Source organism: Protomyctophum bolini (assembly GCF_963924005.1).
Source record: "Protomyctophum bolini genome assembly, chromosome: 4".
NCBI lineage: Eukaryota > Metazoa > Chordata > Actinopteri > Myctophiformes > Myctophidae > Protomyctophum > Protomyctophum bolini.
Window position 1 is genome coordinate 14,423,717 of NC_137865.1, and position 22,023 is coordinate 14,445,739.

The 22,023-nt window shown below is 42.9% G+C and overlaps 2 protein-coding genes across 2 annotated transcripts in view; both read right to left on the minus strand.

The window, feature by feature from the left end:
• Positions 1–103: 103 nt before the first annotated feature.
• LOC308314449 (A-kinase anchor protein 13) overlaps positions 104–22,023 on the minus strand; it is a gene marked incomplete at its 3' end in the record, with an annotated part of 64,978 nt that continues 43,058 nt past the window's right edge. Inside the window, exons 7-9 of the mRNA XM_080762080.1 lie at positions 6,816–7,017; positions 1,717–1,957; positions 104–172 (exon numbers count right to left, since the gene is read on the minus strand). Coding sequence (XP_080618206.1) covers positions 104–172; positions 1,717–1,957; positions 6,816–7,017 — 512 coding nt within the window. The remainder of the gene's footprint in view (positions 173–1,716; positions 1,958–6,815; positions 7,018–22,023) is intronic.
• Positions 11,911–12,450, minus strand: LOC308313830 (calcium load-activated calcium channel-like; the record flags this gene model as incomplete). Its single annotated transcript, XM_080761159.1, has 1 exon — positions 11,911–12,450. One exon carries the CDS (start codon positions 12,448–12,450, stop codon positions 11,911–11,913), a length of 540 nt encoding a protein of 179 aa, XP_080617285.1.

Sequence of the window (22,023 nt, forward strand, 5' to 3'; positions counted from 1 at the left end):
TCTTAACCCTGTCATCTAGTTGGTTCGATTAGTCTTTCGCCTCCACCAGAGTTTCCTCTGGCTTCGCCCTGCCCAGGCATAGTTCACCCTCTTTCGGGTCCTATCACGCGCGCTCATGCTCCACCTCCCCGACGGTGCGGGCGAGGCGGGCCGGTGGCTCAGCCATCCCAAACTAGCAAAGTGTGTTGGGAATTAGTTGGGTCATGAACTTAATATAGGTTCTAAGTGGTTAAACACCCAATTATCCAAAGCAGAAATTGGCACAGAATGCATCATTTGTACGTCTAGCAATAAGATAATAGATAGTTTGTTAGTTTGTTTTCAGGTGGCAGACTGCCTACTCGTAATGACACCACAGTCTAGCATCTAAAGCGCTGCTCCGTAAGAAGGCGAGCAGGGCCTGCAGCTGGGTAATATAAATCCAGGGAAGCTCTCGCCAATACTATGAACTGACAGGCAGCTGTGAAGTGCACAAACCAGTTTACGTTGTTGTCGGGGTATTTGCCAAGAACACTCGCACATACCTGGAATTCACCCTCTGCAGTTAACCCGTGCTAACTATCAGGAGCAGTGCTCACAAGAACATGGCTTGTTCAGAAGTGGCCACACTCCCGAGACACTGTCTGACACCTGTCAGTGAGCTATTAGAGTAATTAGACTATGCTCAACAACACTGCTGTATACATTAACAATACTTAATGTATGGCTTAATACATACTCTTATCTCCATAGTTCAACTTTGTTTTTTTGTAAATGAATGCCCAACTTCATTCATACAAGAGTGTCCCCAAAAAGTAATGAAAATATCAGCTCACAACGCGCCACGAACTAAGAGATTTTCATTACTATATTTTTCAAAAAGGAACAGTTTTGGAACAGTTTCCACCCGACAGAGACCAAGTCTGTCTTCAACGCAGACCCTATGTTTCTATCCTCAGATAGCCTCTCCCCAACTGACAGCCATCACATTACTGACGGTCTACAAGACTCTACAGTTCATTAGCAGAGGATTGGCTCTGTACCTCGTCCTGTGTTATGAAATCTTGTCTGCACATGTGTGGGTCAATTACAGGAAAGAGACAAAGCCAAAAAACAGGAATGGTATAAAGGTTTCAGAAGGAAACTAATAAAATAATAACACTATTCATTAGACGTTTCCTTGTGTGTTATTCGAGGGCGTGATGAAACCCAACTTGACTATAACAACAGCTATGGCTTTACACAATAGAGTGCACTATATTCCGGAGGAATAAGTCACATGTCAAGGGAACACAGCTCCAGGCTCAAACCTTCAACTCCGTCGCACTCAATCACATATGAGTCATTACTGTTCACTTACACACACACACACCCCTGTGCATTTATCTAGCTTAAAGGGAAGCTCCTTTATTTAGTTTTCGCTTTAGTACACTTACACTACATGTCTTAACCCATTAAAATCAGGAAAGCATAGATTAGATGATCGCGTTGGCTATTCAAAAGTAGCAGATATACAAGCTCACAGCACGACACTTTGTCCCACGCTGCGACCATGTACATCTGCTATTTTGTAACATTGTTGAAACGTCTCCGAAGCGTGAGAACTGCTGCTTTAGCAAGCATCTGTAGAATCTGTCTCTGTCTGGGTTAATAGCCAACTTTAAATATGTCACTGAGAATGATCTTTTTTTAAGAAGCATTAATGAGTAATGAGTAAATGATTGCTTGTAAACTCACCGCCTTGTCTCTGTGGCGTTGAATGAGTTCTCGGAGCTCCTCCACCTCTTCCTGTAGGAGACGTCTGGTTCCGTTCTCTGTCCTCTCCCTCTCAGCCTCTCCTCCTTGCCTCTCTCGGCGAGCAGGGAGTGTTAGGGTGTAGGTGCCCAGGTCTGGGTGGTGCTGCAGTGCCCTGCCCCCGAGCTGAGTGTGCGGTTGATCCGCTGGCTCCACCCAAGGATTTGGTGACAACGTCTCAAACCTGCAACGAAACAAGTACACCATGTGTTAGGAAAAGAACATTTTTGAAGGAGAAAATGAAAAGAGAAATCGACTAAAGTCACACGGACTGTCACCTCACACCATCACAGACACACACACACACACACACACACACACACACACACACACACACACCCACACACACACACACACACACACACACACACACACGGGAGGAAATGTTTATATTCCTGCTTCACAGATTCACATACACTAATCAAAGACCTATAAGGTTGAGAATTTCTACGACTGCAGATCAATTTCCTCCACAGAAATAATACCATTTATGGAACAGATGGAGTGGGGCGGCCTTGGGCCGTCAGAGATAAGCACTGCATTGTGTGTGACATGTTGACATGTCAACCGTCACATGGCTGATGACGGAGTTTCCCTGCTATGACTGATTAGCTCCCAGTTTGTTTTGGTTTGTCCAAAACTTCACATCTGAATTAGAAACGGTCAAAAGAAATGCACCACAATGTCCTGAAGGGCTGATTCTCACACACACACACACACACACACACACACACACACACGACCATGTCTCTTTGTCTTTGTCACTCACTCACACACACACACACACACACACACACAAGACCACACCGCTTTGTTTTTGTCACTCACACATGCATGCACAATTGCACACTCTCTCAGACAAGCGACACACACAAGTTCCATTCTAAACAGGTTTGTCCTCTGTAGCTAAGGTATTAACATTAGTTGTGAGGACAAACACTGAACGTACATTAAATAGCAATTATGTTTTTTGGAGGTTTTAATAGCATTCATTACAACTTTAGACAGAAAACACGCACCTGATTACAAACATATACCAGGCCTTGTAAGAGGCTAGTACACTAGTAAGCACCAATTGAGCAAGCCACAATACTTCATACATTTGGCCTATTTTTTCAACGTCGTCTCCAGATACAGATCTGAAACGGTGCCATTCCTCTGTGCTGGAAGACCATGGACGGTTTGAAAATGTTCATATCAATCTATGACATCACAATGGAAGAACAATGTCTTCAATTTACTGACTTACTTCCTAACTTTCCTGGAAGTAAAGATTGTAGTTTCTATTAGCTTCAAATCCCCACCCATGCCAGGCAGGTCTCTGACCCGTCTGACCTTCTGACCTTAGTTTGGGGCACTCTGGTTGCATTCTGAACTTACATTGATCTCAACGTGCGTGGTGGTCCCAGAATAGGCCGGAGCCAAGGGCACTGGTCTAGTTATATCAAATTGTTGCTGTCGGGTGGCTGGCCTAGCGGTCCAGGCAACTAGGGCCCCGCAACGCCCAGGGCGTTCCTGTATGTATTCCCCATCTCACTCCCCATTTCCTATCAAACTACTGTCCTTTGTGTGTGTGTGTGTGTGTGTGTGTGTGTGTGTGTGTGTGTGCGTAATATAGTAGCTCTGTGTTGAAGTTTACTGTTGGCAGACAGGAGAGTGTGTGGTATACTGAATTAAATTACTCTCCGGGGATCTCTCTTTCTCTCTCCGTCTCCTTTTGTTTTCCAAAATAATATTTCTCTCGATCTCTCAACTATGTAAGACAGTATTGTTCTATAAATCCAGGCGCGTGCGCGTGTGTGCATGTGTGTGAGAGAGCATGCACACTGTGTAGGTGGAACACTGACTCTCATGATAGTCATCTCTTCTATGACAATCACCCTTTATTTTTATTACTACGGCTTCCTTCACACAGCAGGACTGTGTGACTCAGTAACTTTGATGATGTCATCAGTGTGAGACAACACAAAGAGTAGGAAAGGAAGTGTAAGACGAAAGGAGGGATGATGCAGTGCTGGATGTGAAGGATAGTGCGTGCGAGATCATGGCTTCAAATATTGTCAGGTGTCTACTGTCTATGACCGGAATACTGTATTTGGGGCGTATTTCACATGAGAATGTTTGATGTGGAGCAGTGCTTACGTTCCCACAGCCACTGGTCTGACCCCCCCCCCCCCCCCGGGCAAGGGCATTACCCTGCAACAACAAAACTTTGGACTTGTTTGCTTAATAAACCATGAATGCAGTGTGCCCTGCCATTAGAGCTGCAACTCAAAATCAATTAATCTGACGATTTACCACTTCTAGACCAGGGGTTCTCAACCTGGGGGTCACGACACCTCTGGGGGTCGCGACACCTCTGGGGGTCGGCAAATTATTTTATTAAAAAAATAATAATAATAAAAAGGGTTTTTTTGCCACTGGAAAATGGAAATTAAGAGTTTACATAGTACACATAGTACATGCATTAACGTTTATATCTGGTTTCAGTATTCATATATGATGTGTTTTCTCTATTACTAAGGTTATTGTAGCAATTTGAACTGAAATGGAAATGAAGAGTTTACATAGTACACACAGTGCATGCATAAACTTGTCGCGAGACATGGCCAAAGCATATCAAGGGGTCCCCAGCCAAACACATTGAGAACCCCTGCTCTGGACCAGTGGTCGTCAAACACATTGAGAACCCCTGCTCTGGACCAGTGGTCGTCAAACACATTGAGAACCCCTGCTCTGGACCAGTGGTCGTCAAACACATTGAGAACCCCTGCTCTGGACCAGTGGTCGTCAAACACATTGAGAACCCCTGCTCTGGACCAGTGGTCGTCAAACACATTTAGAACCCCTGCTCTGGACCAGTGGTCGTCAAACTTCTGCACGCCAAGGACCTCCAAGTTGATATGTATATGGTTGCTGAAAGGTTGATTGATGTAATTTAATTACCAGAATTAGCCAGAATTACCGGTAATAGTATTTTATTTCCCTGTCCCCTGTTTGGTTAATGGTTACATCGCTACCTAGCATTACAGTGTTGGGTGTGTATGGGTGTGTATGGGTAATGTATTATTATTTGAACGTGGTCTCACATTGAAGCCAGATATTAATAATACACTATGAGTTAACAGTGATGATAACAAGACAAAAAATAAGCCACCCTCACAATACAATGCCACTGGTGGTGCAATAGTAAAATCTCTTGTAGAAGACTTGTTAAATATAACAGATATATAAAAACATCACGTCTTCATATTTAAACTTTTTGCTAATAGAGCCTGACTGCTTGCTCAGGGGATACCTGATGGTAGTCTGGACCATCAGGTCAAAATGCGTGTCAGATCCAGATGGTCTAAATGTCTCACAGATTGTCATACAGATTGGACACATTTTTATTCTATTCATTAAAAAAAAGTTACATAGTGCCAATTTAACCCTTGTTTTGGTGTAGGTCTGCTATTTTTGAAAGAACAACTGACATTTTCAGAAAACTGGATGTAGAAGACATTTTTAGAATCTCATCTCAGGTCAAAATGGGTTAATGCCCTACTTAATCATACTACTGTACAGCGCCACACAAAAACATCACAAATGGCAGATTTACAAGCACAAAACATGACTCGAGCTTGTAAATCTGCTATTTTTGCCGTTTTTCACCCGACAGAGGTGTTACCGTTACCTCTAGCAAAGGTAGATTCAAAAGTTTTGAATCTAAGTATGTGCAATACTGCAGGGGTTCATCGAGCAGACTGTGTGTGTGTGTGTGTGTGTGTGTACATTTCATTATGTCCATCACACTCTGTCCTCGAGGCGGTCTTATCACCGCACCGCTCAGCACTCCAAACATATTTCGACATCGTCTGATGGTGCGCTCACACATTGCTCAAGTTCCCACGGAGCTCACACACACAGACAGACAGACAAGCATCAACAGAAGAAAATGTAAAATGGAGTTATACTTGGTTTCACGCTCGTGTCGCACATTGCTGTGGCGCATTGGACAACATACCTCACCGACAACAGTCAATGTTACCTCTCTGAAGAGATTTCCGCTTGACTGATTTGACTTGACTGACAGCATTAAAAGCATGACATTCACATTCAATTCCAAACATATAATGCCAACAAAAGTGACATCAATACTCCCTCTTCCTTCAGCATTAATAAACTGACTGACTCTCTCTTTTCCTTAACTCATTTAGACTCAAGTTCGATTCTACAAATGTCTTTCTAAATCATGACAGTTTTCAGAAAAACCTATGTTTCTCTATGTCAGTGGTTCTCAAACCATTTCATGTCAAATACCCCCAGAATTATATATAATTGGCTGCCTGACCCCCATCTGAAAATATGTTGTTCCAGGGACCCCCCAGAAGCAAAGATATGAGTTAAAAACGTTTGCTCTGAAAGACACATTGAAAGATTTGTGCCACATTTTCACAATTTTTCAAAAATAGCAGATCTACAAGCTCGTAGCGCGGCACTCTGTGCCACGTTATGAGCTTGTACATCTGCTATTTTTCAACAGCTAAAGGGGGTTCCCGTCAAGAATGGGTTAAATTACACAAGTTACAGCCATGTACAGCTAAAATGACATGTGACGACGCGTCACAACAAGACCAATATTCTATACCCTAACAGTCAGGAAGCAAGGCACATGTGAAGTTCACAATTTCCCTTTCCCCATTATCAACTACAGACATAACTAAAACGGCAAAAACAAAAAAAACACAGCAACAGCAAGACTGATGCATGCATTGCACATGCACACACACACACACACACACACACACACACACACACACACACACACACACACACACTTGAAACAGAACATTGAAACAGAAGTACAAGAATGCCTTGTACAAAGGACATAAACACTGCCAACAATGCAGTCAGACAATAATGAAAACAGCCAGTTAAAAAGTGCCTATACAGCAGAACAACACAGTTGACATACTTGTCAGACACGGCGGCAGACACACACGCACACACACAAGCACGCACGCACATGCGCGCGCACACACACGCACACACCCACTCACCGTGCGAAAAGCTCCGCCAGCTGTTTGTGTCCCTTCCGCTGTGCCAGACAGGCGGGTGTCTCTCCGCGGGCGTCGGGTCTCCTCAGAGCCTGGGTGCCTCCGGGCTCCCGCAACAGGAAGTGGGCCACCTTCCTCAGGCCGCGGCTGGCAGCAAAGTGCAGCAGAGTACTGCTGGAGTCCTGCTGCTGGTACTGGGACAGCTCTGGAGAGAGAGACAGAGAGAGAGAGAGAGAGAGACAGAGAGAGAGAGAGAGAGAGAGAGAGAGAGAGAGACAGAGAGAGAGAGAGAGAGAGAGAGAGAGAGAGAGAGAGAGAGAGAGAGAGAGAGAGAGAGAGAGACAGAGACAGAGACAGAGAGAGAGAGAGAGAGAGAGAGAGAGAGAGAGAGAGACACAGAGAGAGACAGAGAGAGAGAGAGAGAGAGATGTGTTGCCAGATTTATTGCCAGAAAGAAATGAGCAATCATGGTCTTTGAAAGAAAACCATCTGAAAAGAGTGAGCGCATAGGCCACACTTTAATATACTGTACCTATACAGGTATATGCATCGGCTATCGGCAATCTACGACTACGAGATCAAGATTTTCAAAAGAGTCGAAACATTTTAACAGCAATTGGTAACAGCAATTACAAATACATATTGGTCCTTGCTTTGACATGTAAATGTTTGATAACCATGGGTTAAACAACATTAGGAATGCAAGCTAGCAAATAAGCAACTACGCTTTGGAAACAATAAGCCCGCCCCCCAAAAATAATAAAAGAATAATAAAACATAAAAAATAAACAAACACAACCTGCAACTACCAATATTCACAAGCGACATTACAGATAAAACAAGCCCCAAATTGCTTGTAATAAGCAGACATGGCAACATTGGCAGAGGGAGGGAGAACCAAACAGACTTGTTTATTTGTTTATTTTAACTTAAAAGATAATTTAAAGATGATAAACAAAGAATGAGTAAAAATGTGAAGGAGTTTGCCTAAAGAAACCTTGAGAAGTAGCATTCTCCAACAATAGTTGCAGTGGAAAAAGTACTTTTCATTATTTCTTTATACTTAAGTCAAACTATCTGCAACATAGAAATATCCTGTTACAAGTAAAAGTCCGGAATTTATCTACTATGAATAAAAGTACCAAAGTATTGGAATCAAAATGTACTTAAAGTACCAAAAGTAAAAGTTCCAAAAATGCAGTAGGCTACAGAGATGACTGAGAGAACGGAGTGAGGTGGACACCTCCTGGTGAAGAGGCAGTGGTGGAACAAAAGTACTCACATTTTATTTGACTTCAGTAATCATAAAAGTATCAATACCACACTGTAGAAATGATCTGTTAGCGTAAACTAACGCCCTACTTGATCATCCTACAGCATCACACACAAATAGCAGATCTACAGGCTAATTTCTTTTAGATTAGGCAGAACGAAACCCCTTACCTCGATAATTCAAACGTGTGAATAATACCCTATACTCGATCATACTACAGCGTCACACACAAATAGCAGATCTACAAGCTCGAAGCGCGGTGTGAAGCAGTGCGTTTTGACAGTTTGACATTTCCATTTGTCCATTCGTCTTTTCCTTAGATAAATTGCCAACTGCCTAAAGAGGCCATTCAGTAGACTACCGTTTTTCTCATTTTCTTTCTCATGAATGAAACAAAAAAGTAAGTAATGCACATTGTAAAGCGCTTTGGATAAAATAGAACTATATTATATAACTCTGAATGCACTGATAATTAGTGAGAGTTTGAAAATGGAGAGGGAGAAGAGGGTAAGAAAGAGAAATGGAAAGGGAGTGATATTTCTACTATTTGTTGTAAAACAAACTATATAGGGGTTAAGTGGTTAAGAAAATGAGCACCCCTTTCCCTCTTTTTTCTTTTGACAAATCAAAACCTGAATGAATGCTGTGTGATAGTGCCCCACAGACAGACAGACAGACATACAGACTGGTAAGGTGAGATACCGGTAAGTTGTTCCTTAAGTGTGTGTGTGTGTGTGTGTGTGTGTGTGTGTGTGTGTGTGTGTGTGCGTGTGTGTGTGTGTGTGTGTGTGTGTGTGTGTGCGTGTGCGTGCGTGTGTGCGTGCGCAGACAGCCTGTTCTTTTACAGTCCTCAAAAGGGAGTGATGGAGTGTTTAATGGCCCAGAGTGGCTCTGGGCTCTGGGCCACCAGAAGATGCTAGCCTGGTTAATAAACCAGACACGAATCTGCTGTTGGCAAAAGAATTGCCTGCGGTGACAGTGTGATATGAGTCTGGCTTATTAGCCAGGCTAAAGGTGATGTGTGGATGATGTTATTCAGTTATTTCGTAACTGACATCATCATGCATATATGCATAAGTGTCCTCAGAATTTGAGGATGAATCATGAATCCAACAGGATAAAGTTAAAGATGGAGTGGCGTGATTTGCTGAACTTCCACTGAACTTGCAGATCTGTTATTATCACAATTGGAGCCTATTTTATAGTATAGTTTGTTGAGTTGATGCAGTAATGGTCTTTATTTTCCTTTTTGGTTGAGTTATTAAAAAAGTCTTAAGTCTTTAAATTGTCACTTCACTAGTGTCATCATGGGCATGGCATGGCTCGGGTTACCAAACTTTTCAGCCTGCGAAACCTGCAAAATTGACTCGCGACCCCAACCTAACCCCGTAGGTAATTCTACAGTATGCACATAAGCGTATACACATTTGGTGCTACTAGGGCTATGTAGGGGATTTGTAACAATTATAGTTAAAATGTATTTGTAATAATCCTTTTAAATTGTATTTCATTCATTCATAGATCATAGCGACCCCAGAAAGATCACATGGGTCCCAACACACAGGTTGAGAACCACTAGTATACAGGTTATGCGCGTGACATCATCATCCTCATCATCATCATCATCATACCAGGAAGTTATGCAGGAACGCCTGATGGTTTGCAAAGAACTACTTTCTGGCCTTGACAGTGCATACATCCAAACAGAAAAGTCCTATCTGATTGCATTACAACAACATTAAACGTCGTTAAACTCATTTTGCCACTCACTTTATGCATGTGCATAACCTCTATAAACATACGTTGGAGCCAATTCAGGAAGTAGTTCTTCCGGATGCTTGGGAGCAACTGTCTAATGACATACAGTAAGCTTTGGCCCCATGTAAGTCTCTAAAATTCAGACAAAAAAAAAGATTAATGAAATAAGACTATTAGCGTGGGGAGTTTGGAGATTTCTTTACACCCAAAATATGGGTGTAAACAGCTTAGTGAATCAGGCCCATAGAGAGTATCACTTTTCCACCGGGACACGCCCCCCTCATACAGATTGAGTGGTAAAACATTGAGCAGCATGGAGCATTGGAGTTTGGAAGCACCCGTTGGAAATCACTCAACGGTCTCAATTATAATGAAGGAAAGAGCACTTCCAAACCCTACACTTATCACCGGCACAACAATTCTTGACAGAAAGTAGTTCATAACATGTCTATTGTGGATGATAGAGGCAAATCTCGCGAACATCGTATGGTGTTTGGTACTAGATCCCACGAGAGTGTGTTGCTGGGAGAGAGAAGGGTCGATAATAAAGTACATTTTCTCCTGATTTGTCTCTGAAAAAAGCCATTTTAGTATAAGAATCTTGGGAATATTGTGTGGCTAGTGAATGACGATCTGATCCAATATTTAGTGACCTGCAATGACCATGGTGCTAAAGAATGGTTCGGAAGCTGTGTTCACATTCACTCTGCCATTCCAACCTGCTTCCCGTCTCCTGAAAGGGCATTCACCTACTTCACAGATATGGGTAAACTGGAGATGCCATGTCTTGATATTTACGTCTTGGGTATGACTGCTCAATCTCGTCGCTACAGAAGTGCACAGCACATTTGACCTTACAGCACCGTGCGTATAGCAACATGTTTTTACCGAATCTCAAAATTATGTACTGTACAAGCTTACAGTTGATGCGCTGCGAGCTTGTACATTCGCAAAATGTTTGAATAAATGTGATTTATTTTAACACAAATCTCTTCCCTGGCACAAAACATTCAGATGGTTAATGTGGGTGATGTGATGGTGGGTCTGCACGGCCAAATACATATCATTGTGGGGGTCCATGGCACAAAAACGTTCAAGAACGTCTGATTTAGAACGCATTATTTTGTAGAATCGGCCTCAGGACTTAATACATAATAAAAAGCGCAGTCAATCATTAATGTTCATCATCCAAGTTCATTTTCATGACCATAATCGTTTACCACTTGAACCCCCAGCATCTGCCTATTCTGGTGGGAACATTCGGCAACAAACAGAACAAGCTTTGAGCATATAGATCAGCTATTTCCTGGATGCAGATATTGTATGTTCCAGTACATTTGTTAACTGACGTATCACAGTGTGGTACGGCAACATGACTGCTCAGGAGGATTGCAAGCCCACAGCATCATTAACCCATTCTTAACGGGAACCCCTTTTGGTGTTTTTAGCATTATGTTATACTTTAGCTATTGAAAAATAGCAGATCTACAAGCTCATAGCGTGGCACCGAGTGTCGCACTACGAGCTTGTAGATCTGCAATCTTTGAAAAAATGTGGCGCAAATCTTTGAATATATATGCTTATGGGGGGTCTCCCTGGAACAACATATTTTCAGATGGGGGTACGTGGCCAAATACCGATAATTCTGGGGGTCCTTGACATGAAAAGGTTGAGAACCACTGACATAGAAATATTGCTTTTTCAGAGAACTGTCTGATTTAGAAGATTTTTTTTTTGTCGTCTAGACACCAGCCATGCCGGCCAATACCCTGTTCCAACTACTCCCTTCCAAAAAGCGCTACCAGAGCATCAAATCTCGTACCACCCGTCTCAGTAGCAGTTTCTTCACCCAGGCAGTTAGGCTAGCGAACAGCAGTCACTTTACTTTGCACTTTCTTTTGTTTTTGTGTTCTTTCTTTGCACTATGGTTGTTAGTCTGTAAGACTGAGAGTGCTCAGAGCAAAAATAATTTCATTGTATTTATACTGACAAATAAACCCGAACCCGAATAGTATATTTCTGTAAGACCAGATGGTTTAAGTGCATGTGGACGAGCTGTGAGACAAGTTAGCTTTGTTTTGGCTTCGTCGTCGTCGTCGCCACTCTGGAGGGAGCACAACCCAACATCTTCTGGACGTTCTGTCTGACCGACATGGTACAGAGGACATAGAGGAAGATGAAGGAGCAGTCGGTGTAATCCTCGCCCGGAAGGTTGCTGTGAGACATTCCCTGGATGTAGCCAATTGGGACAAATGGCAGCTTGGCCACGACCCTCCCGTTAAAGAAGGACTGAAACCGGCCAAAGAGCATCTTGAAGAGGAAGCTTATGACAAGCATGGACTTCATGCTTTCCATCTTCAGTTCCATCTGGGTGTTCCGGAGTTCCTCCATCTTCGCATCCTTCTCCTTCTTCTCTTCTTCTTCTTCGGATTTCCCAGCGGCTTCCTTTTTCTCCTGGAGTTGAACGCTTTGCTTTTCCGACAAGGCCGTCAGCCTCTTGTACCTCTCGGTCCGGTACACTAAAGCCCACGTGATCACTTCCGCGAGCAATGTCGTGCCGACGGAGATCAACACAATAAGAATGGTGTCGGAGAACATGGTGCTCATGGTGAACATGGTGCCCATGGGTCGTGTTTATCGTTTGATAAACACGTTAGAAATAGCAAGGAAAATACTTGCCACAAGAGATCTTTGCTATATTAGCGTCAGCCTAAAATCCAACTGTACTATAAGGGCTGGGTTTTGGCGGTATCTCGCGCTTCTTTGGCAAAAATCTATCTGTACCTTTCACTTGTTCTTCTTAGGCCTCCCACAAACAAACACTATACAAACTGCTCCTTGGTCACCACAACACTATCTTTTATGTGGGACGGCTGGTCCTGTGGTGACATCATCAACATGACATCCAGCACACCCCTATATGGACATATTTGGGCAAATCTCTCTTTTGGGTCTTGAGCTAAAAGTTTTGGTAACCACTGTCATAGATAGCGTGCAGATCTTCCATTTGCGGCAGCACCTCCCCATAATAGGGATGCTAGTTCTTATTACTATCACCCCCTAGGGGTCACGGCCTCCCTGTTGAAGACCCATGATTAACCCATTTAGACCGTACGACGACGTGTGGGAATGTCACAACTAATCCAACCGACGGGTTGCTAGGACGTGTACACACTTGCACAACACGCATACATAGGGGGCACAGGTCACACGTCACACTGTTCCCCCATTTTGCAAGCTCCTACCACTTGAAAACTTTGTTTCTTGTTTTGTAGATTACTTTAAAAGTGTCTTATGTGTAGGAATATGTCATCAAGTTGAGTATGCATATTGCCTTCTATGACGTCTGTATTATAAGTCTGTCTGAGTCTCGTGTGCAAAAAACTCAAAATAAATGATTATATATAAAAAGTAAAACAAAAGATGCAATCTATATATATATATATATATATATATATATATATATGAGAGAGAGAGAGAGAGAGAGAGAGAGAGAAAAAAAAAGGGACTCCTGTACATCCAAAAAGACCCGTAGGAGGTGCAAGTCTAGTTAGCAGGCATAGACATAAAAAATGAGAAAAACCTTCCAAGGAAGGGACTGCACACTCCAGGGAACAGAGACGGACAACTTACTGCATCAACTTATTTATTAGCACAACGCGTTTCGCCGTGAGCTTCGTCAGGTGCTATAGTTAATGGAGTGTGCAGTCCCTTCCTTGGAAGGTTTTTCTCTTTATATATATATATATATACTAGAATTTCGCCCGCCTTCGGCGGGCTCATCCCAGTGTCGTTGCAGCGCAATATGGGAAGAAGGAAATTGCAGGAGTTGACAGACTCCACTTCATGTTTCAGCTGTGTTTTTAAACTCAGTAGTGTGCCCTGCACACAGCGCACACTCGCAATTGCAGCTGGAGGGCGACGCGACACACACACACGCCCACACACACACACACACACACACACACACACACACACAGAGCGATGTGTGGATAAATCAGAGATTTGGGAAATGTGTTCTGAATGGGCCTGAATATATGTGTGTAGTGTCCTTTTGTGCACTTAAACCTCTCCAGCTGATCCAAAATGCCGCAGCTCGCTTGGTCTTCAACCAGCCAAAATTCTCACATGTCTCCCCCCTGCTCCGTTCCCTCCACTGGCTCCCGGTCGCTGCCCGCACAGAATACAAAACTCTGATGCTGGCATTCAAAGCAACCAAAGGTATGGCTCCCCCATATCTTGCAAGTATGATCGAACCCTACAAACCCTCCCGCTCACTCAGATCAGCCAACGCAGGGAAGCTGGAAGTACCCTCACTAAAAACGCCGGGACAACACTCCACACGTCCCAAACTCTTCTCCCTTCTGGCTCCAAAACTGTGGAATGCACTTCCCATTGCAGTCAGAACTGCAGCATCACTCCCAATCTTCCGCCGTAGTCTGAAAACCCACCTTTTCAGACTCCATCATGGCCCATAGCACTTACCCCACCCCCTTAGATAGCAATTCTGTAGACTTAGATAGCATTTGATACAGTCTTATAGCATGTTATGTAGACAGCATAAGTGCATTGTATGTGCTATTGTCATAGCACGTCATAGTACATATGTATAGCATAGTAGTATAGATGTATAGCTTATATGTATAGTTTCATTATAGATATTCCACTGTTACTTTCTTAGCTTACGCATGTTTCATGATAAATGTTTTTATGTGATGTATACCCATGCTTTTTTGTTCTTGCTTAATGTAAGTCGCTCTGGATTAAGAGCGTCTGCTAAATGCCTAAATTGTAAATTGTAAATTGTAGGCTGCAACAATGATTTCATAAAGTGTAGTTTAGTTTTGAACAGGCAACTAATGTAGTGATAGATTAATTGAATGGGCCTGAATAGATAGATAGATAGATTTCTTTATTTTTGTGTCATGCACCAAAGGCGCCCAGCCCACATGGGCTAATTGGGCTTACAGGACACACCATATCATTGCATTGAATATTGCATTGTGTACAATAAACAGATATGTTTTGTTGATATTCCCTTTTTTGTTTTTACACAAACAAAACATTCTGCCTTATTTCCCACGCCCTGCATAAAAAGTCTGCCAAAGCGCACACTCGCAATTGCAGCTGGAGGGCGACGCGACACACACACACACACACACACACACACACACACACACACACACACACACACACACACACACAGAGAGCGATGTGTGGATAAATGACTGAGATTTGGGAAATGCGCACGCAAGCACAGAATGCACGGCGTGACAGGATTATATAGGTCACCCGTTTTGGTGTGACACACACGGCTTCCACATTTAGCTTCATACTGGTTGAAAGTGTCCTTCCAAAAATATTTTTTTTGCTCGAAATTCTTATTCACAATGACATTGAGTTGTGGTGTTGTTTTTAGGGTAATTGTTGCATAAGCGCTATTTCGCACTGGAGTCCCGTGAGGCGGGCCATCTCACTCCCCTCCCCTGTGTCTGAAGCAGCTAGCATGGAAGCTATATGGAACCTTTCCCTCCGAGTGCACACAACCATGCCGTTGTCCACGCGTCCATCCGATAGCTTTTAATGTAAATGTCCCATCCACTGAGCAAAAGCGATATAAGCGCCTTATTCATTAATTCGATTCATTTGGGTGTGGGGCTGTGCAGTGCTGTGGGCTTTAAATTGTGACGGAGGCGAGCTGCTGCTGCTGTTCGACTTCGAGTCGCTGTCTATGGAGCAGTATAGAGTAGGCGTGGCGCAGCATTAGAAGGGCGCAGCAAATACGACATTGAGGGGTAGAAACCATCCCGGTCGCGTGGTTGATCTAACGCGTGTGTCACTGTGAAGGACTGGCCCCATTAAGTGAACGTAGTTGGCGTAGTAGACGCCAACATGACGATTCTGACGTAGGCTGTAGAGGTTGAGCAAGAATAGCGTGTTTGAGAAAAGTAATATTTAAACAGTAAATAAGACATTTTTGGCGAATGCAATGTAGTCTATATGTTTTCTGGGAGTGTGGCGAATTTATTTAGCATATAGAGATGTCTGGTAAAAGTGTGGTTTGGTCGGAGAAAGCTGTTGGATAAACGGCCATGTGCTTATGTACCCCTGTCTATTAGGGTAGCAGGATGGGCCTGAATAGATAGATAGATAGATTTCTTTATTTTTGTGTCATGCACCAAAGGCGCCCAGCCCACATGGGCTTACAGGACACACCATATCATTGCATTCAATATTGCATTGTGTACAATAAACAGATATGTTTTGTTGATATTCCCTTTTTTTTTTACACAAACAAAAGATTCTGCCTTATTTCCCAGGCCCTGCATAAAAAGTCTAAACTCAGTAGTGTGCCCTGCACATGTAGTAACGGATGGGTTATAAATTATTATAATACTGTACTGCACTCCTTAGTATTGCACTGTACTGTAATGTTGTCCTCTGTACTGTACTTTACTGTACGTCTTTACTGTACTGTACTGTTGTTAGTGTTGTTATTGTTGTTTTTCTTATAATGATTATTATTATTATTGTTATTATTATTACATGCATTATTGTTCTGATGTGAGCTTGTTTGTAAATGAGTGAGTTTACAAAGAAGTTTATTGTTATTATTATTATTATTATGATTATTATTATTAGTATTGTTATTGTGATTATTACATGGATTATTGTTGTGATGTGAGCTTGTGGCTGACTGACTATCTAGAAAATGAAAACATGGCACTTCATTTAAAATAGGTTACAGACCCCTGTTATATGCGCTTGTTTTGGGATAATTTTTATAGACCTATTTACTTGTTTCTATGAGACATGGCAACAGCAGCGAAAGGCATCCACGTCTTTCTCTTGTGAAATGCTGAGATTAGAAACGACCATAATTATTTCATTTCTCAACCTTAAAAAATAAATAAAGACATCTCCATAATCCTTGGGAAGTGTGTGTAGCAAAAGTAGTCGGCATTGTCATGGTTGAAAGTATTCATGCAACACTGACGCTGTAAGCTGTGTGATGCTAACGCGCTAACACCGTTAGCATGGTCTGTGTTGGTGAAAGGGAAAAGGATAGATATGAAACTACTGGCCAAAACACATACAAAACACATACAAAACACAACACCTAAAATCGGAATGTGATGGTGACCTATTGAGCACAAACAGACAATCATGATTTGCTTGCTGGACCTATAATTAATTTATGTGCATTACATTTCCACCTCGCACATATAAATCAAGCCACAGTGCAGTCAGAGAGTAGTTCACAGGTCACACACAGGAGCAGTGAAAGGGGGAGGGGACTTGGGATGGCAGTGTAGAGTAGGCACGACATTGAGGGGTAGAAACCATCCCGGTCGCGTGGTTGATGTAACGCGTGTGTCACTGTGAAGGACTGGCCCCATTAAGTGAACGTAGTTGGCGTAGTAGACGCCAACATGACGATTCTGACGTAGGCTGTTGAGGTTGAGCAAGAATAGCGTGTTTCAGAAAAGTAATATTTAAACAGTAAAGAAGACATTTTTGGCGAATGCAATGTAGTCTATGTCTTTTGTGGGAGTGTGCAGGTTTTATTTTGCATAGAGAGATGTGTGGTGGAAGTGTGGCTTGGTCGGAGATAGAGCACGAATGAACGGCCAGGTGCTCATGTACCCCTGTCTATTAGGGTAGCAGGATATATCCATCTCCTCCACAGGAGCACAGCAATATCACCTGAGGCATGCCGTGGCTGGCTTTGTGGGAAATGAAAATGTTCTTTCTGTGTACAAAAGGCAGCTTTCTCTTATTTCCTCCACCTGGCTCCAGCCACCTCAGAGGCCAGAGGCTCGGTACAACATTGAGGTTGTCGCACAGAAACCTCATAACATGACGTTTTTGAGGGGAAATTGAATGCTCTACTACAGTGGTTCCCAAACCTTTAAGCTCAAGACCCAAAAGAGAAGTTACCCAAACTTGTAGAAAATCTCACAATTTGTTGCCTCGCGCAGCATTGTGCGCTGCGCCATCAGCTATTTTCATAACTTCTTAAACATTTATTTTCAATTTTAGTTTTGTTATATTTTTCTTTGATTTATTCAGGAAATTTCTTTAATCACTGAGTTTTAATTCGTGAATGAACACTATCTTTTTTGGGAATGTTTTTAGAAAATGTTTTGAAATAATAATTAAAAACAAAATGTAGGAAATAAAAAATAAAGGGACCCGTAAAAATGGGTCCACGGCTTACTTATGGGTCCCGACCCACTGTTTGAGAACCACTGCCCTACTTCGTCATTTTGGACTGAGGCCGATTCTAAAAATGCCTTGAAAACCTGACCTAAGTTTTATGAAAATATTTAAAAAAATTGAATACTGTACATACTGTACACTTTTGTACAGAACCCCAAGTGGGGTTCCAGTCCAGATGGATCATAACACAAAGAATAGGGGCACGGTGGCACAGTTGGTAGTGCTGTCGCCTCACAGCTAGAAGGTCCTGGGTTCGATTCCCGCTGGGGACGCTGTGGGCACTGGCGGCGTGTTCCCTCCTCCGCGTCATCAGTGCCCATACCCGAGGCGGGGGTTGGCGATAGGGCCTTTCTGTGTGGAGTTTGCATGTTCTCCCCGTGTCCCCTAGGGTAGATACCCTCACAAAAACATGCCGTAATCCTGGTCTCTAAAACTACCTCCCCCTGGCCAGCCGGGGCGCCTGATGGAGGGGAAAGGAACTGGTCGGAATAACGTGTCCCTTCCACGCGCTACGTCCGGCCGGGGAAATTCCCCTCTGTCAGGTGAAAAGAAGCAGCTTGGACTCCTCATGCATAGAAGGAGGCATGAGGTCAGTCCGCTGCCCCCCCAGGTTGGCAGAGGAAGTGTAGCGCCCAGGATTACATTAGATAATTGGCACTGGGTGAAAAAGAAAAACTGGGTTACAAAATCGTGGGATAAAAATTTAGAAAAAAAAATAACACAAAAAAGGGTTCCCGCCCAGAATGGGATAAATCGTGAAAAGTTGATTATGGAGATACAAGGTTTGTGCCTGACTGACACCAACGATATTGTGCACCTGTGGAGAAGATATGATCGTCCTTTCTTTAGCATTGACCCCCTGGAGACAATAAATAACCACACAGGCCACACAGAAACATGTAGGGATGAATCTCCAGTTGTTGCAGCCGTATATTGATTCTATTCGGTGAAGAGATTTGGTGTAGCATTGGTTCACGAAGTGGGGTGTGGGGACCACCAGGGGTCCCCAGACAGCAAAAGTAGTTAACATAGCATCACAATCGGTTACACCTTTGACCTTTTATTTTATGTTAGCCATTCAATAACAGCAGATAGACAAGCTCACAGCTATTTTTTATTTTAAATCTCGAAAATATTATTATGTTATTTATTGATTTTATATCCAGCTTTTGGTGTCAGTAGACAAACTTTGTCCTACAGACATTAAATTCCCATTGATTATGAATGGAGAATTTTACGTGTCTGAGCAAATAGACAGTGTCTATTTTACGTCATGATGATGTACGATGATAAGAGCGCCTCTCACTTCACACAGGTGTGATTTTTACTTATATATTTATTTAGCACAAATCGGGCTACATTGTGGTCACCGCTAAAACCCTTATCCATAAACTTCTTTGCCTTTTCTTTTACTATTTTGCAATTTGAATAGTTAAAATGGCCAGTCTACAAGCTCACAACGTGTCAATGTAGATTGGCTAGTTGAACTATTCAAAAAAGTTTTTCAAAATAGTAAAAAAAAAAAGGCAAAGAAGTTTAGGGATAAGGGGTTTAGCGGTGACAAAAATGGAGCCCATCTTCTCTTCTGGGGTTCCCCGGCACAACACATGTTCAGTTGGGGGGGGGGGGGGGTCTGCAGCCAAATGCATATCAATTGTGGGGTCCTTTGACACGACAAAGTTGAGTGCTAGTATATAAAAAAAAGTAGTAATAAAATAACAGCTGGGGCTTGATGGATAAATGTATGTACTACAGATAATACGATAAGCGCCAGCAGCAGGAATTCTTTGGCAGGCAGGCATTGGACCACAGGCAGCGGTCAGCGGCGGCCAGCATGCCAGCCAATTCCCTGCATGGGAGCATTCCAACGTTGTGTTCATTACAGCAAGGCATTGTGGGACTGGTGCAGAAAATCAGATTTGTCAGGGTCTCTCTCTCTCTCTCTCTCTCTCTCTCTCTTTCTAGACCAGGGGTCTTAAACAGGGGGGGGGGGGTTACTACACAGTGGGTCCGCCAAATCATTGTGTGACGGCAACAGAACGCGAGGCGATGCTGTGAGCTTGTGATCGTCTATTTCCGTTGGTGTTGGTGTAAAGGGAAAAATCAGACCTGTCTGAACTGAGTGGTGCTGTACTGTACTTGTACTGTAATCATACTATACGTGTGTGTGTGTGTGTGTGTGTGTGTGTGTGTGTGTGTGTGTGTGTGTGTGTGTGTGTGTGTGTGTGTGTGTGTGTGTGTGTGTGTGTGTTAGGCTGCACAACAGTGACACTTGATGGTGAAAAAAAGCTATTTCGGTGCTTGGACGGACCCACCCAGCCATGGACACACATTGCTGTGCACCACTCAAAAAGAGCAGACAGAGCCAATGGTAAAGTTAAATTAAATATTTTTAGAAGGTTAACTGTCTAACGTGAATTTGTCAGGGTCTCTCTAGAAGTGATTTGTCAGGGTCTCTCCCTCTCTAGAAGTGATTTGTCAGGGTCTCTCTCTCTCTCTCTCTCTCTGACCGGGCTTCTTGAATTCCAACTAAAACAAATACCATTCAGCATTACAGACCCATCACCTTCATCACACAGACATCTCTGCAGTCAGTGAGACAGACAACAAACCAGCCAGCCAGCTAAGAAGTCAGTCAGTCTGTGAGAAAGTTAACCAGACAGACAGCGAGCCAAACAGTCAGCCCACTCAGCCTGGTGGCTAGGGGGTCGACCAGTCACTAATCAGCAGTGGTAACTAATACAATTGTGAGATTTTAGTGTACTTGAGTATTTCCTGTTCTTCAATATTTTTACACTTCTACTTCCACATGCTGAGTCAAATATTGTTGCTGTCGGGCAGAAGCTTCTTATCTCCATATTTTAACTTTGTGTGTTTTTGTAAATTAACGTTCCGACTCCTAGTTGATCATACTACAGCGTCAAACAAAATAATCAAAAGTAACAGATCCGTAAGCTTGAAGCATGGCGTGAAGTGACACGCTTTGAGGGTGTAGATCTGCTACTTTTTATTATTGCAAAACATATTAACCACTTTTTAACACCCTATTTCCAGCTATTAAAAATCCACAAGCTCACAAGACGTGCAGCGTGTTGTATGAGTTTATAGATCTGCTATTTTCGAAAAAGTTAGATTTAGATTTAGATTTTAGTACTTTTACTTTGGTTCTGTAAGTATATCTTAACGGCAAATACTTTTACTCAAGTCAAACTTTTGAATACAGGCTTTTCACATATGGCAGTATTTTTATAATGGTGTTGCTGCTGCTTTCACTTAAGTACAAATATCAGCTCGCCAGTTAGTAAAGTGGCCGCTCAGTTGCCCAACAGCCCATCACATCTCTACAACACTATACATGAGCATTTCAACGAACGGAGGCAAGCCGCCAGGCGGGTAATGACTGGGAAAGTTTGCTTTTGGCATATTTCACATAGCATTTGTGACTCTGCGTGGCTCCGCTAAATGGGAGCAGAACACAGAGAGGAGGGGACGGGAGGGGAGCAGGAGGAAAGAACACCACGCCGAGAGGAAATGGAAGCACAAATGATATAGAAGCAAAGAGAGAACGAGAGAAGGACTCCATGCTAAATATCAGTGGTGGAAATGGTACAAAACATGTTTTACTTAAGTACAAGTATTAATACAGCATTGTAGAAGAATACTCTGTTAAAAGTTTGTAAGTTGCTGCCAGCCAGCAAATTAGTGCTGCGGGAACCAACCAACACACAGGCATTGGTCACGAGGACATCCCACATTAACATACGTGGATGTACTGGAGAAAGACGGAGATGCACAAAGTTAAAAAAGAGCAGGCCAGAAGGCTCTGATGCCTGACAGCGAGTCGTGGTTTCCATTCAGACCACTCTTTCCCCATTTCCTATCGTATCAATAAAGGCAGAAGAATATATCTGTCCGTCACTTCACTGCCAGAGTTTCTCTAGAACAGTCTAAAGCCAC